The sequence below is a fragment of the Cavia porcellus genome, unplaced genomic scaffold (assembly GCF_034190915.1).
Source record: "Cavia porcellus strain 051 isolate PalLab524CR breed Dunkin Hartley unplaced genomic scaffold, mCavPor4.1 scaffold_2, whole genome shotgun sequence".
Taxonomy (NCBI): domain Eukaryota; kingdom Metazoa; phylum Chordata; class Mammalia; order Rodentia; family Caviidae; genus Cavia; species Cavia porcellus.
The window spans coordinates 8,886,911-8,900,782 of record NW_026947485.1 but is presented as its reverse complement, the minus strand read 5'-3'; the positions used below and the strand labels follow the sequence as shown (position 1 = coordinate 8,900,782).

At 44.1% G+C, this 13,872-nt stretch overlaps 1 protein-coding gene across 2 annotated transcripts in view; it reads left to right on the top strand.

The window, feature by feature from the left end:
- The window catches only part of Reln (reelin), a 442,954-nt gene that overhangs the window by 349,358 nt on the left and 79,724 nt on the right, over positions 1 to 13,872 (top strand). For both annotated transcript variants that reach the window (XM_063237786.1, XM_063237784.1), the window contains exons 28-31: positions 449 to 681; positions 7,627 to 7,784; positions 9,077 to 9,284; positions 10,354 to 10,430. In XM_063237786.1, the coding sequence (XP_063093856.1) occupies positions 449 to 681; positions 7,627 to 7,784; positions 9,077 to 9,284; positions 10,354 to 10,430 (676 nt within the window). The remainder of the gene's footprint in view (positions 1 to 448; positions 682 to 7,626; positions 7,785 to 9,076; positions 9,285 to 10,353; positions 10,431 to 13,872) is intronic.

Genomic DNA, 13,872 nt, shown 5'->3' with positions numbered 1-13,872 from the left:
TCTAAATTGACACTGATTTCTTACTGAGCTTGGGCAGAAAAAGCTGTGTGTTCCCCAGGAAGCAGAGGGCCGCTCCTGTCTTCCAGGGATCACAGTCTAAAGAGGATTCTGCTTGTCCATCTTCTGCTTCCCTAGTTTCTACTCCCTGCAGGGAGAAGGAAGCAACTTTTTGCAGACTTACCTTCTGTCTGGGATTCTAGAACCACAGTGACAGTACTTCTGTCTTCTGTAAACCCCAGAATCCAGCTTTCTGTGATAAAGTCCTCTTGCTGCCTACACAGAGAAGTCCAGGATTTGTGGAAGGGTCTTTGCTGGGATTGAACCACATGGTTCTTGATGCAGATTGCATGCAGACCCACTAGCAAGGACTCTGGCTCAGCAGCACCTCATCTCTCACATGACGTCTTGGAATCACATCTCTGTATCATCCTCTTCTCCCTTTTAACAGCTAAATATAGGGTGTGCCAGTCAGTTCAGCAGTGCAGCCCCCGTGCTCCTCCAGTACTCCCATGATGCCGGGATGTCCTGGTTTCTGGTGAAGGAAGGCTGTTTCCCAGCTTCTGCGGGCAAAGGCTGCGAAGGGAACTCCAGAGAACTGAGCGAGCCCACAGTGTACCACACGGGGGACTTTGAAGAATGGACGAGAATCACCATTGTTATCCCAAGGTCTCTTGCATCCAGGTAAGGTAATCCTTCTTAATGGGATACAGCTGCCATTTTTCTTGAGACTAGTTACTTGCCTCAATATCTTTATCTCAACTGTCTCAGTAGTCTAAAAAATTCATACAGTCTGGCATTTCCTTATCCAAATTATGATTCTTGCGGGAAAGCCTGCTAGGACAAAAATTTCCAAAATGGAGGAGGGGAGACAGAGACCAGAGAGAGAGTTGCTTAGATACACACACTTGTGAATATGACACAAGTAAATACTCATTCCCCATAAATTCATTGAAAAAAAACTGAGTGTCTACTGCACCGCTGTAGACACCTCCCTTTTTAAAATGTTTTCCAGCATTATTGTGAGCTCTCAGTACACAGAAGTGAGCTAAAAATATTAAAGGCTTGGAGAACTGCAAAGCATTATTGTGTGTCGCTTTCACTATATAGAGATTTTTAATCTTTGACGCCTTCTGGCATGATGTTGTGGTATCTTGCAGTGTAAGTGATCCCTTTAAATGACTATGAAAACAATAAGACAATAGAGAAAAAGATTTAAAATCGATTCATGGAGGAATGAGCTGAAAGGAGTGAGAATTTGAAGTGAACCAGTTTTATTAATAGAGCAATAAATTTAACTCTTAGCTTCCTGGAAGCTACACCAAAAGGGGGAAATATGGGATAATTTAGTTCTCATTGTTGAGTAAAAAGAAAGCAAGCAGACCCATTCTGGGTTTTAAAGAAGAGACACACTTTGCCAGGCTCAATCTCCTGGAATAAATGTGTAGCATCTTTGGACTAGATAAAGTAGAGGACACAATGGTTAGTATTTTTAACTTCTATCGTTTTATAAAGGATAAAAAGCATTCTTCCAAATTTTTCCAAATTCTTTGAGCAGCCACTTCTTAATTGACTCCTGTACATAGCAGTAATCATGGCTCAGTGCAGCCATTCTGGTTCAGAGCTGAGATGTTGTAAATCTGTTTGCACCCCCCTGGTGATGTACTCGTGACCGGGATGTTTCTTAGTGTCAGGCAGCCACGCTTCCACCTTCTTTCCCTCCTGGGACTGCATTTCCCGGCACCCTCCAAAGTTTGGCATGGCGTAGTGCATTGCAAATGGACAGGAAACACAGGACTTTAAGATGCCACATGCATCTCGTCGTGTCCCCTGCTTTACAGAGGTCTGATTGCAGTATCAGCCTGGCCCCTGAAAGTCTACAGCAAGCAGTTTGCCTTGTTGTGTTGAACTACAAGAATGGGAGTTGCTTGTTAACAGGGCATATTCTAGTTCATCCTGACTGGTGTGGTGGTAAAAGCTTAGCAAGCCATAACAATGGCTTATCTCTAAAGTTTTTAGAGATCATTCTGTCTGTGATGTTTTTCACCTAATCGATCATCAAATTTACTATCCATCATTAAGCTAGGCAGACTGGTTGTGTTGTCTACCTCCCGCATTACTTTAGGCGTGCATACTTCAAAACATACTGCAGCTGTTGGCAGACAAATTTCCAAGGTAAGAAAGGAAGTTCTTTGGTCAAAGATGTAAAAATTTCTGTTCTAGTCTGATAAAGCTTGAAGTGTATGTAATCTTTAAATACCAGCTATTTCCAGAAATAGCTATTAAGCTACTTCATTGAGAAGGTTCAAGTCAATTCCTTTGTCTTCATGTGTCAGTGATCTTCGTGGTTTATCAAAGAGCGAGTCAAAGGCTGTGGAGAGCTGCTGTGTAGGCGGCAGAGCTAATGAGCCTATCACTTTTAATGAAACCTAAGAATTTCACTTGCAGCGGGCATTAGTTAAAATACAGATCCACTACTGTGTCAGAGAAACACACAAACAAATGCTCAACAAAGTTTAAATAAGTTAGTTTATACTTTCTTATATAATAGTCCAAAGATGGGCAGTTGAGAGTTGATAACTTGGCTCTGCCATTCTGAGCACATAACTTCCTATTTTGGAGCCAAGACCTGTCATCTCTTAACCAGTGAGAGGAAAAGGGAATCAAGGATGCACAGCTGCATTTCTTTTTTTTTAAAAATCAGCCTTGCTTTTGGTCTACATTCCTTAGTTGAGTCTAAGATGATATTTGCATCGTTATCTCCTGCCGTGCAAAACACTCCTCCAAAGCTTAGTGGCTTAATGCAATGGTGCATTATCTCTCTCGGGCTCCCTGGGTGGTTGTGCTGGGCTCTCTCCTAGCCACCATCTGGCAGCTGTGTTCAGTTGGAGAGCTGGCTTTTGGGTTCAGCTGCATCTTCTCACTGTGCTCTTCCTCCTAGTATTTTTACTGTTGACCGGTTCCAGAGTTCCAAAAGAACTGAGGTATCTGGAGGATTTATCTTAATTTGCTATGTCTTTCTGGTCAACCAAGTTGCAAAACTACTTAATATTTGGGAGGTGAGGATGTGGACTCCTGTTCTGATAGAAAGTGCATAAAAGTCATGTTACAGAGGGACATGTGTGGTGAAGGGAGAGGGTCATTGTGACCATGTAGTGTCACCTCCCCTAGCTCTGGTGACTCACGTCTCTCCACTGCAAGATGCTTTCGCTCTCCTCCAGGGCTCCCCAGCTTTAGCTGTTCATGCCCTGATCTTACTATCTGTATCCGTGAAGACAAGTTACCTACCCTACCTTTCCCAACATAATGTGGGGAAACAGTGGCAGCTAGCCAGAGATCTCACTGGCTTCCTGTACCCACCACTCCACCCTGCCTTCCTCCCCGCAACTTCCTGAAACCACGGCCCCCCACAGCCCTTCCAAATAGATAGAGGGAGGCACATCTTTCTTTCTGCAGGGACTAGAATATCAAGGTGCTCAAGCACATCACAACAAAATCAGATAAACAATAGTGAGCCCAGGACCAGAAATCTAATTGGATTTTTCCAAAACTCCATAATACATAACTGCATCTGTCACTACAGTGTGTTTTGCATTGGGTAGAATACTCCAATTGGTAGAGCCACATTCAAGAAATAAGAAAATATTGTCCTTAGCATCACAAAGTGAGCCAATATTTTGAGACTCCAAATGTATCAATATTTTCTGAGACTTCAGCTTTTGGAAGAAGAAATCCTCTCCATTGCCACCCAGCTTCCTGCTTCATTTGGATACTAACCAGCTTGCTAATTGATGGCCTGTGTGATGAAAAAGCCCTCTGCTAAAGAACAGTAAATGTTTCCACTTCATCACAAGTAAATGAGCTGTTGTACCTTTTGCAATATGTTAGGCTCAGCTGTGTCCAAATGCAGCATTCAAAAGCTGAGAACTCCAAGTGTTAAAACTGTTCAAACTTGGAATTATTTTGCCATGAGGCAATATGCTTGCAATAGTTACTAGAACCCTGCTCTTTCTGAAATAATTCTGAGCTGATTTTCTCAAGGGAGCAGTTTAGAGTCATATCAGTCTGCATAGTTCTTGCGTACAGAGGAGAGACGCTGGTGGTGTAAATACACGCTGGTACATCTTCCCCAGCTTTCGGGCATCCCCATCCACTTGGGAGGCAGCACAGCCTGCCTGAGGTTCCCAGTGCAGAAGAGTGCAGACAGTGATATCTCTGGGCAGGGACAGAAACACAGTTGCTTAGTATTCTGCTAAGCACCTCTGTACCACCTGTCATCTGTGCACACCTGCACAGGACAAGCTGGTGCAGCGTCCCAGAACTGTGTGGCAGTAGGAGGGTGGCAGGGCCCCTGCCAGTAAGATGGGAATTGGGAAGGGAAAAAGAAATGCAGTGTTTAGTTCTTTGTGCCTGTCTGAAATATGCAAAACTAAGGGGAAGTTTTGATCTATGATTTCCATAGTCAGCCACACTATGGCATGTTTCGAGTAAAATGATGTAAGATTAAACTCCATCTTGCTCCTAAAGCATCACTTCCTGTGCGTCGCTTCCTGCCAAGCTGAAGACTTCTATTACGTGAACTCCTGACTCTGTGTCCTGCTGGATGGTGGTGGTCAGGGTGGCATGTGCACCTTTGTTTGTGCAGGTCCTTGATAAGTGCATCTTCTCAGTCCATCACGGACCCCTAGACCACAGGCAGTGTGTGTAGTTTGCTTCCATGGTAACCCCAGCCCTAGCACTGTGTCTGGCGTGTTGCAGGTGCTCGCTGCACATCCTCTGAAAGCAGGAATGTTGAACAAGCAAAATAACCAGCTACATGATTAACAACAATGAAGACATCTCCCTTTTTAAAATGTTTTCCAAGATAAACACAAGGCTGTTCAGCCAGAAACAATTTCTGTGTGTTTCGCTGTGTCTCCTTGAAAAAGCAAGGCTAGCACATTAACAATATCAAGAGCTGGAAGGCTGCACCTCCTAGATTTTGAAAGCATAGAATCTAGGCATGACTATTCAGTGTGGCCTGTTCACTGATTCCCTCCTTTGGCTGTTGCAAGGGGGGCCGAGGATTGGCCAATTCTGGCAGCCATTCATCCCATGTATTTGCTCTGAGATGAGGGGTATCTTCCCAGCTGAATAACAGGATATCTCTAATAAAAGGAATTTCTCCAAAATCCAGGATGTAGAGACAATTATGCTTATTTATTTTCCTTTTGCTTTGTTTTTAAAATCTCCTTTAGTTCAGTTCGATTTTGCCTTTAAAAATAAGACCAATGCATTTTTTAATTAGAATTCAAAGAAATGCTGTGATACTTTTTGTCTTTTAAAATAACACCAGTACAGGCTATGTGTGATAGCCCATGCCTGTAATCTCAACTCAGGAGGCTGAAGCAGGAGGATCACTGTGAGTTTGAGGCCATCCAGGGCTACAAAGTGAGTCCAGGGCCATCCTGAATTGCATAGTGAAACCCTGTCTCAAAAAGACAGAAAATAAATAAATAAGACTAATGCATTTCAAATTGGGACTCAAAGAAATACTGTGACATGTTCACCTTCCTCTTTACACACTGAAATTAAAGCTGGCATTAGGAGGTGATGAACCTGTAAAAAGAAAAAAAACCTTTTAAACCTAATAATGTTGTTGGTTACAATCTGATTTTCCAACAGTAGCTGACCTAAAATAATGCAGAAATAAAGTCAGAGTTATGGTTCAGTATTTCCAAAATTTCCAAAGTTACTTGAAGAACTAAAAGAAGCACATTCTGATGCTGTCGTGATATTTTCACAATAACAGAGGCGAGGAGGAGACTTCTTTTTCTGTAATTATTCTTTTTGCATTTTAGCAGTACTGGGGAGTGAACCCGGGGATGCTCTGCCACTGGGCTATGTCCCAGTCATTAATTTATTCATTTTTCCTCCTTATTTGTTTATTCATTCATTCATTCATTTATATTTTTGAGACAAAGTCTCCTAAATTGCCCTATCAGGGTTCAAACTTGAAATCCTCCTGCCTCAGCCTTCCTGAGTGCTTTAATTACAGCACCCATCCACTTTATGGCCATTCTTGACCATCTTCTTTAATCTGTGAGATTCTTTGCCCTTGTTTACTGGAAGCTGGGATCACCCAAGTCTGTAAATATTGGCAGCAAAATAAATTGGAGTCTGGATAAACCTCTTCCTCCTTTGATTTTAGTAGAATTCAGAAGGAAAAGGTGTTTCCCTGTTGTGAAATTGTGGGTGAATCTGTATTTCCATATATTTGAAAAGACTTTTGTGTCGGAAGGATGGCGAAGTTGAGCAGAGTAGGGGACAAGTGTTAGCGTGGTGGCCTCAGCACTGAGCTTCTGGGAGCAGCAGGACCAGACAGCATTGGTGTCCAAGAGTGTGAAGCCCTGCACCGGGCCCCTCTTCTGTGCACTGGTTCCTAGGGTGGATTGGCAGCCTGCCTGGTTGTTCAGTGGGCATCTTAGAGATTTAATAGTGAGAGAAGAAGCCAGGCATGGTGGTGAAAGCCTGTAATCCCAGCGCTCTGGAGGCTGAGGCAGGAAGATTACAAGTTTGAGCCCAAGTAGAGTGACCTAGTGAGACCTTGTCACTAAATAAATAAAAAGTGACTGGGGTGTAGCTCAGTGCAAATTTCCTGTGTTTAACTTCCAGGCACCAAGAAAAAGAGAGGGAAAGAGTGAAACAAGCTAGGAAGGAAAGAAAGAAGGGAAGGAAGGAGGAAGGGAGAAAAAAAGGAAGGAAAGTGACAGAAAAAAAGAGGGTGGGACAGGAAGGCAACAGAGTTATTAGCACAAACTTAACTCCTCCCTCATGACAGTGACTGATAGCCGGAGTCCCCCATGTGTCCTTCTTGGTTACTTTTGTCATTGCTGAGACAAAACACCCAATGCCCAAAGTTAAGGGAGGAAAGGTTTATTTAGCTCACAGCTTGTAGAGGTTTCAATCTATAATCAAATGACACAACACAGGGTGGCGTGGCAGAGAAGACCAGTTCATGGCGGGCAAAGGTAGCAAAGCAAGCAAGGGCAAGACAAACCTGTTTCTGTCCCTTATATTGTTTCCATGCTATGGGGATTAAGGAGGTGCCAAACCAATCAGTGGGCTGATTCAGTAATCGCCCGCCCTTAATCCTAGCATCACAGCATGAGGCTCTTGGGGACATCCAGACACAAGCCATAATACGTCCTTGCAAAGAAGGTTCTACTTGATAATTTCAAAAGTTCCCTAATAGCTGCTTCTGGTACTCATTAAATTATTATTATGAGAATATGTAGTACTAAGTAAAAGAAACAATACCTTCCTAATTAGCATTACTAACAGAAAAAGGGGTAGGGAAATATGCAGTGAAATCCTATAATATGCTTCTGGCCATCAAAAGCCTTCTATTAAAAAAGAAAAGTTCCGTACCTGTTAGCCTCCTGGTACTGAAACATCCATACTGAGGAAGAAATCGAGATTTGAGAAAGATTTGAAAGAGACATCTCACGAAAGTTAAATGTGTGACCAAGCAGTCAGGGACACCCAGGTAAATATTAAATCTCTGGAGCTGCTTTTGAAGCTTTCTGTGCTCAGGTGTTTTGGTGGGAAGTGAGGTTTGAGAGACAGGCATGTTGTGTTTCCCAGCAGCAAGACCCGGTTCCGGTGGATCCAGGAGAGCAGCTCCCAGAAGAACGTGCCTCCCTTCGGGCTGGATGGAGTGTACATATCCGAGCCCTGTCCCAGCTACTGCAGTGGCCGCGGGGACTGCATCTCGGGCGTGTGCTTCTGCGACCTGGGGTACACGGGTAAGGCGGGAGTGCGGGTCTGATGGTTTGTTGTAAATGTTTGTCTGCCCTTGCTGTATTTCATGCTCTTTCAAACAAGTAGATCCTGAGTTTATTCCTCTCAGGCCTCAGGACTGGGGGAGTTTGCCATGTGGGCCACAGAGGCAGTCAGAGAGTTCCAAGCTGTCTCTGGAAGAAAGCTTGATAATATGAACTTCACTCCCCAGAAGGACTTTGTGTGTTATAACAGCACTCAAATGCACATTGGTTGAAGTCCTACTGTGTGCCAGGCTCTACAGTCAGTGCTTTCTATTTCATACCTTTTGATTCCAATAACCCTATGCTGTGGTCCTGTAACCTCTGCTTACACTCGCAGTAAGTGAGGGACAGAGGGGTTAGTAATTCAAGTTACACAGCCAGGAGTTGCCAGAGCTGAGCTTCAAACTCAAACCGCCGTTCCCTAAGACCCAAACCCAGACTCTTCACCACATGACTGTAGGTTTTCCCCGAGCTCTTTACGCTGCCTTAAAAAAAAAAAGAAAAGAGGGGCTGGGAATTTAGCTCAGCAGCATAAGCACCTGCCTTGCAAGCGTGCAGTACCAATTTAAAAAAAGAATATAATTTTATACATTTAAAGTAAATATTGAAATTATAAAGCAATAAACCCAAGATTCCCAAAAGAGAGCATTACAAGTGAATCATTTTCTGATCAGTCACCTTTGAATGTTACTACAGAAAAACGAAAACAGAGTTGCACTTCAAAGTGAAAATCAGAGAAATTATCAGGAGCTTTAGAATATTGTTTCTGAGGTTTTCCTGGAGGCAGCTTCCCAAGGCCGCTTCCCAGCCGGTCAGTGCTCTGCCCCGCATCTGCATGGAGCCAGAGACAGATACCCAGTGGCAGTCAGGCTCGTGGGGACAGTGCTGTCACTTGTAGTTTCCAGGGTGGCATTTTTTAAATCTAGGACTTGCTCCCCTCAGTGACGCTGTACTAGAAGGACCACAAATGAGCACATTTTATTACAGACAAAATCTACTTCACATTTTACACAGACCCCCTAAGTAACAAGCCCTGGGCAATCACATTGTTCCTAGTGTCTCTCTTTATTTCCTAAAAACACAAAAATTAAAATTCCAGAGGCAGAGCAGCATCTTTGGTGGTGATCATCAAGGCTCTTCAGACAGTCATGAGATGCGGATTTCCAGGTGGCTTCCTTCCTGGAGCACCTGTGCAAGTTCTGTCTTTGCCTGAGCGTTGAGTGTACCTGTCACTGTTCAGAGATTCCAACCCAGGCTCTCTCCTTTGTCTGAAGCTGCCCAGGGATCCTGTGCGTCAAACATCCCCAACCACAGCGAGATGTTCGATAGGTTCGAGGGGAAGCTCAGCCCACTGTGGTACAAGATCACCGGCGGCCAGGTGGGCACAGGCTGTGGGACGCTGAACGACGGCAGGTCTCTCTACTTCAACGGCCCTGGGAAGAGGGAAGCAAGGACTGTCCCCCTGGACACCAGGAATATCCGGTGAGGTGCTAGCTGGCATGCTTCTCCTTGAGAGCAGTATGGCTCTAACCTAACACACTCTGGTGTCGCTGAGAGTTTATGTAATAACGTTTCCACATGTATGTTCTGATGTGTGAAATGAAACCGAACTTTAGCTCTGTAATCAAATGCATAGTTCCTGCAAAAATCGTACCACAATTTGTTAATCAACATAATCATCTCCAGAGCCTGCATGGCTAGTGTGCATTTAGCTTGGTTTTCTCGAGTTGTTATTTTGAAAATTTGTTGATATTATTCTTAATGTATGCTGATAAACAAGGATGTTTCCAACTTTAATCTCAGCATCTAAAAATGGTACATCTTCATTTATCTAAGTTTGTAGTCACTTATTTAAAACTACCAGGAAATGTTAAAGGCCTACCTGGACACCTACTGGTAAAATACAGAACTGTTTGATTGTTAAGGTTAAATGAAATAGTAGCACACCTAAAATGAAAGTGCTTTTTTTTTAAAAAAAATCAGTTAATTTACTTGAGAATTTGAAGGAAGGAAATGGAAGAAAGTTTGAAATTCTCCTCTCTGAAATCTGAAGCTGCTTTCATATTTTTTCTCTTCCTTTCCTTCCACATCCTTTTCTCAAAGATATTTGTCAAGCAAATGGTTACCGTGGATGGAGGCATAATTTCATTACACTAAGAAACCCGTTGAGTCTAAATCAATAATAGATGTAATTATCTAGCTCTGAACAAACAGTGGTGAACTTTAGAGTGTCAGTTTTTTATCTTGAATTTCTAATGACAGAATTATCCGGATTTAAGAAATTTCCCATTAAATTACAACAGAAGTGAGATTAAAGGTTTTTTTTGTTTTACTATACAGAATAAAATTTAGGACTATTATTAATTTATTTGAAATGGTTACAGAATTACCTTACTACAATCTATATACTTTCTGCCTGTCCTATGACCTCTAGTTTGAAAATAGTGCTTAAGAACTATGGGAGTTTTTTTCTTTATATTACAAAATACAAAGGATTAAAGCTCTCCTAGATTCACTTATCTGTAAGTAAACAGAAATTTTTCTTCCCCAGACTCGTTCAATTTTATATACAAATTGGAAGCAAAACTTCAGGTATTACCTGCATCAAGCCAAGGGCTAGAAATGAAGGTAAGCGACTCTATTTCCATAGAAATCACAGTTACTGTTGGCAAATTAGTCCTTATTTCTCCCAGACATTGGCCTGGATTTTACAAACTCATACCTTCCCTTGAATGGTTCCTTCTCTTCCCTCACCCTTCATAGAGAAAGGGAGGTTGCATGGAGCCAAGATCTCTTAACATTTTTCATCCAGATCTGAAAAATCCCACAGCCACTCTGGGTGTAGGCAGGATAAGAAGGCATTTGTTTCAGGGAACTCTGTATAGGAAAAGGAAAATGACAGGAACAGAGACTTGGGCACTGAGTGCGGCTAAAACTCGCAGGGCATTCCTGAGTGCACAGCAAACCCTGCCTCTGCTCCTGAGCAGGTTGTGGGGGACCGCGATCCTCGTGTAGGAGAGACCCTTGGTAAAATAAATGCCAGCTTTTCCCGGACCTCTGCCGTGGGAGGGACCAAGTGTTTCTCTGGTGTGAATTCCTCTCATCCCTGTGGCATCCCTTTGTCGTCTGTGCTGTTATTAACCCTATTTTATAGATGTGAAGTTGGAGGCAGAAGCCAGCCATGTACCCTGCCCACAGTCATGCACTTAATAAACACACAGGACTCAAGCTACTCACTTTGACTCCAGAATTAATCATCCTACTACACTCCTCCTCTCCTCACCCTGAACTCTGGCTAAGCACCCAGTCCCTCTTCAGTTTCAGAGGGCTCAGTCCTGGGGGAAATGCAAAACCCTGGGAGCACAGGGCCTCCAGGAGCTCCAGGATGGGTATGAGAGGTTCCTTGAGGCACCCAGAGTGTTTTCAGCATGAAATCCATAGACAGCTTCAGAAGCAGTGCATGAAAAGTTCTACAAAATTCTCATCTCGGCTTGTAGCCATGTCAGATATGGCTGTGTAAAACACTGGCTCAAGCAATACCTGTTAGTCAGGAGCACTGCTCATCAGCTTTGACTTTCCTTGGTCCTAGCCTCACTAACCAAAGGCTTTCCTTTAGTAATTCTGCAGAACTTCATTAAAAATCTGTCCTAGAGCAGGCACTGTTCCAAGTGCTACAGACACGGGCCACCCAAAGACAGACGGGTCGGCCGTGATGAGTTAGGTTATGCTGTGGTAACAGATAGCCATCTAAGTACCAACGGGTTCCAGCACGATTTCTCCCTTGGGCTACATTTCCTTGCTGGCTCATCTGAGGTCCTCATTCCAGCCTCCAAGATAATGAAGCATCCACTGGTTGGATGCTGGATGCTGTCAGCCAGAGGAAAAAACAAAGAGGGTAGCAAAGGAGACCAGAAGCGCAAGCCCACCGTGTGCTATATGGGGAACAACCACTTAAGGGAACAAGGAAATGGTTGGCTGTAAGAGGCTGACAGAAAGAAAGGTGCTAAGATAGAAAGTAAACTTACGTGGGGGAAGTGCTGATTTAGGTAAATGGTTTGGGTAGGGGCTCACAAAGAAAGTGACATTTAATAAATTGAAACCTAAAGAAAGTGCCCAGGTGTGATGCTTTCAAAGTTTCCATATTGGGACCCTTATTTGTATGTAAGCAAAGAAAGAAGACCTTAGGTATGAACACAGTGTAGATCTGAGGGCTCTGCCTCACCTTCGGGTGACAAGAGCCGATGCCCACCCTGTGGGGCTGGTAGCCTCAGGATCTCTGTAGGAACAAGCAACTTATGTTCAGCTCATCCAGAGGCATTTTCTTCAGCTCAGCGCTGGCCATGAAACTCGCATCAAATTCTCAGCCTTTTCTTGAAAACTGGTCGTTAGCATGTAAATCTGCCCAAATCCTGAAGCAAACCTCTTCCAGTGATGAAAGTGAAGGTTCTTTACTTACTCAAGCTGAAGCATCAATTTACGTATTTGGAATTACAGTCAAAATTAGGCTGTTTTCTTAGCCTAGGCAGGGTGCAGATGGAGTTGTCATTTAAACAGAGAAATGTTTTGCAGTCCTTAGCCGTTCTGCAGGCGCACTAGGGTGGCGTGGTTTATCTGCATGTGCAAAGTGTAGATGACACAGCGGAGGAGGCTCAGCCACTGATGGAAGTGTGGGCCGCGGTCTCCCTCCCACTCCGCTGCTCCCTCCTCCTTCTCTGGAAGGTGTGCCTTCCTTGTCCTTCAGAAGTGGGCTTCCTCTCTCAGAACTCTGCTACCTGAAGAACCTGTTAGAGGAGAAAGCAGCAGTCAGTAGATGGAGGACCCACTGCCAGAGCCTGAAGTCAGTTGGGATTTGCAGTTTGTTACCATGCAGATTCTGGTTCTGGAGGGCCGGGGAGGCGAGCCTATAACAAACTACCCTAAAGCTGAGTGACTCACACCACAAACACATGGTAGCTTACAATTTCTGTGGATCACGAGGTCAGGGCAGTTTAGCTGAGTGGTTCCGCCCCTCGCATCTCCCATGAGGCCATAGTCAAGAGGAAGTCCAGATGGCTTAGCCACTGGGAGATCAGGGCTGTGTGATCTGTTTCCGTGATGGTTACTCATTTGCTTACTAGCAAAAGGCTTCAGTTCTCCTCTGGCTTTGGCAAGAGGCTTTAGATTCTTCCTGTGTAGACATGGGCATAGGCTGGATATTTTTTTGTGATCGTTAGGACTGCACCCAGAGCCTCATGCATGCAAGGCAGGAGCTCCATACTGACTACACCCTTGGTCCCACAGCAGTGCCTCCAGTGACCTGTCCCAGAAGCTGCCCACAGCGCTCCTACCACATTCCGTTCATTAGAAGTGAGTTACTAAGTTCATCTCCACTCAAAAGGAAGTGCACTAAGCTGCATTTCCTGAAGGAAAGAGTGTCAAAGCATTTGTAGATGTACTTTTAACATTGTCACAGATAGGACCTGTTCCAGAACGTTACATACAGTGCGGGTCTTGGACTGTACTTTGAACAGAAGTCACTAGAAAGGATTAGTGGATGAGTGTTATTCAGGATGCTTCATTTCTAGTACTGTAATCCACCTTCTACATAGACCACCCCAAATAACAGTCTTAATAATTCTCATTCATTCCCTCTCCTCTCCCTGTCCCTCTTTCTCCCTCTCCCTTTCCATCTGTCTCTTCTCTCTCTCTCTTTCTCTCTCTCTCTTTCTCTCTCTCTCTCTCCCCCCCCCTCTCTCCCCCCTTGTTTTTCATATTTCTTATTAAATGTAAGCTATATTAACATAAATTAATAGCCACAAGGACACTGTCACTCTGGAAGAGTCCACACTCTCAGCCATCCAACATCGCACAGGCCAGTGGGGCACACACTGAGCAAACATCAAGGGTCGGAGCCTGGAGCTTCAACCAGGTAGCCTTCAGCTTGAATGAAGACCACAAGCCTCTGGCTTCCTTTTGTGACATGAAGTTTGCTGTGACAGTTCCTCCCCTGACACACATCTCTCCTCAACCAGGCAAAGCTCTAACTCCATCCTCCAAGGATGCCCTGGGCTTTGAATTGGTTTTACGCTGC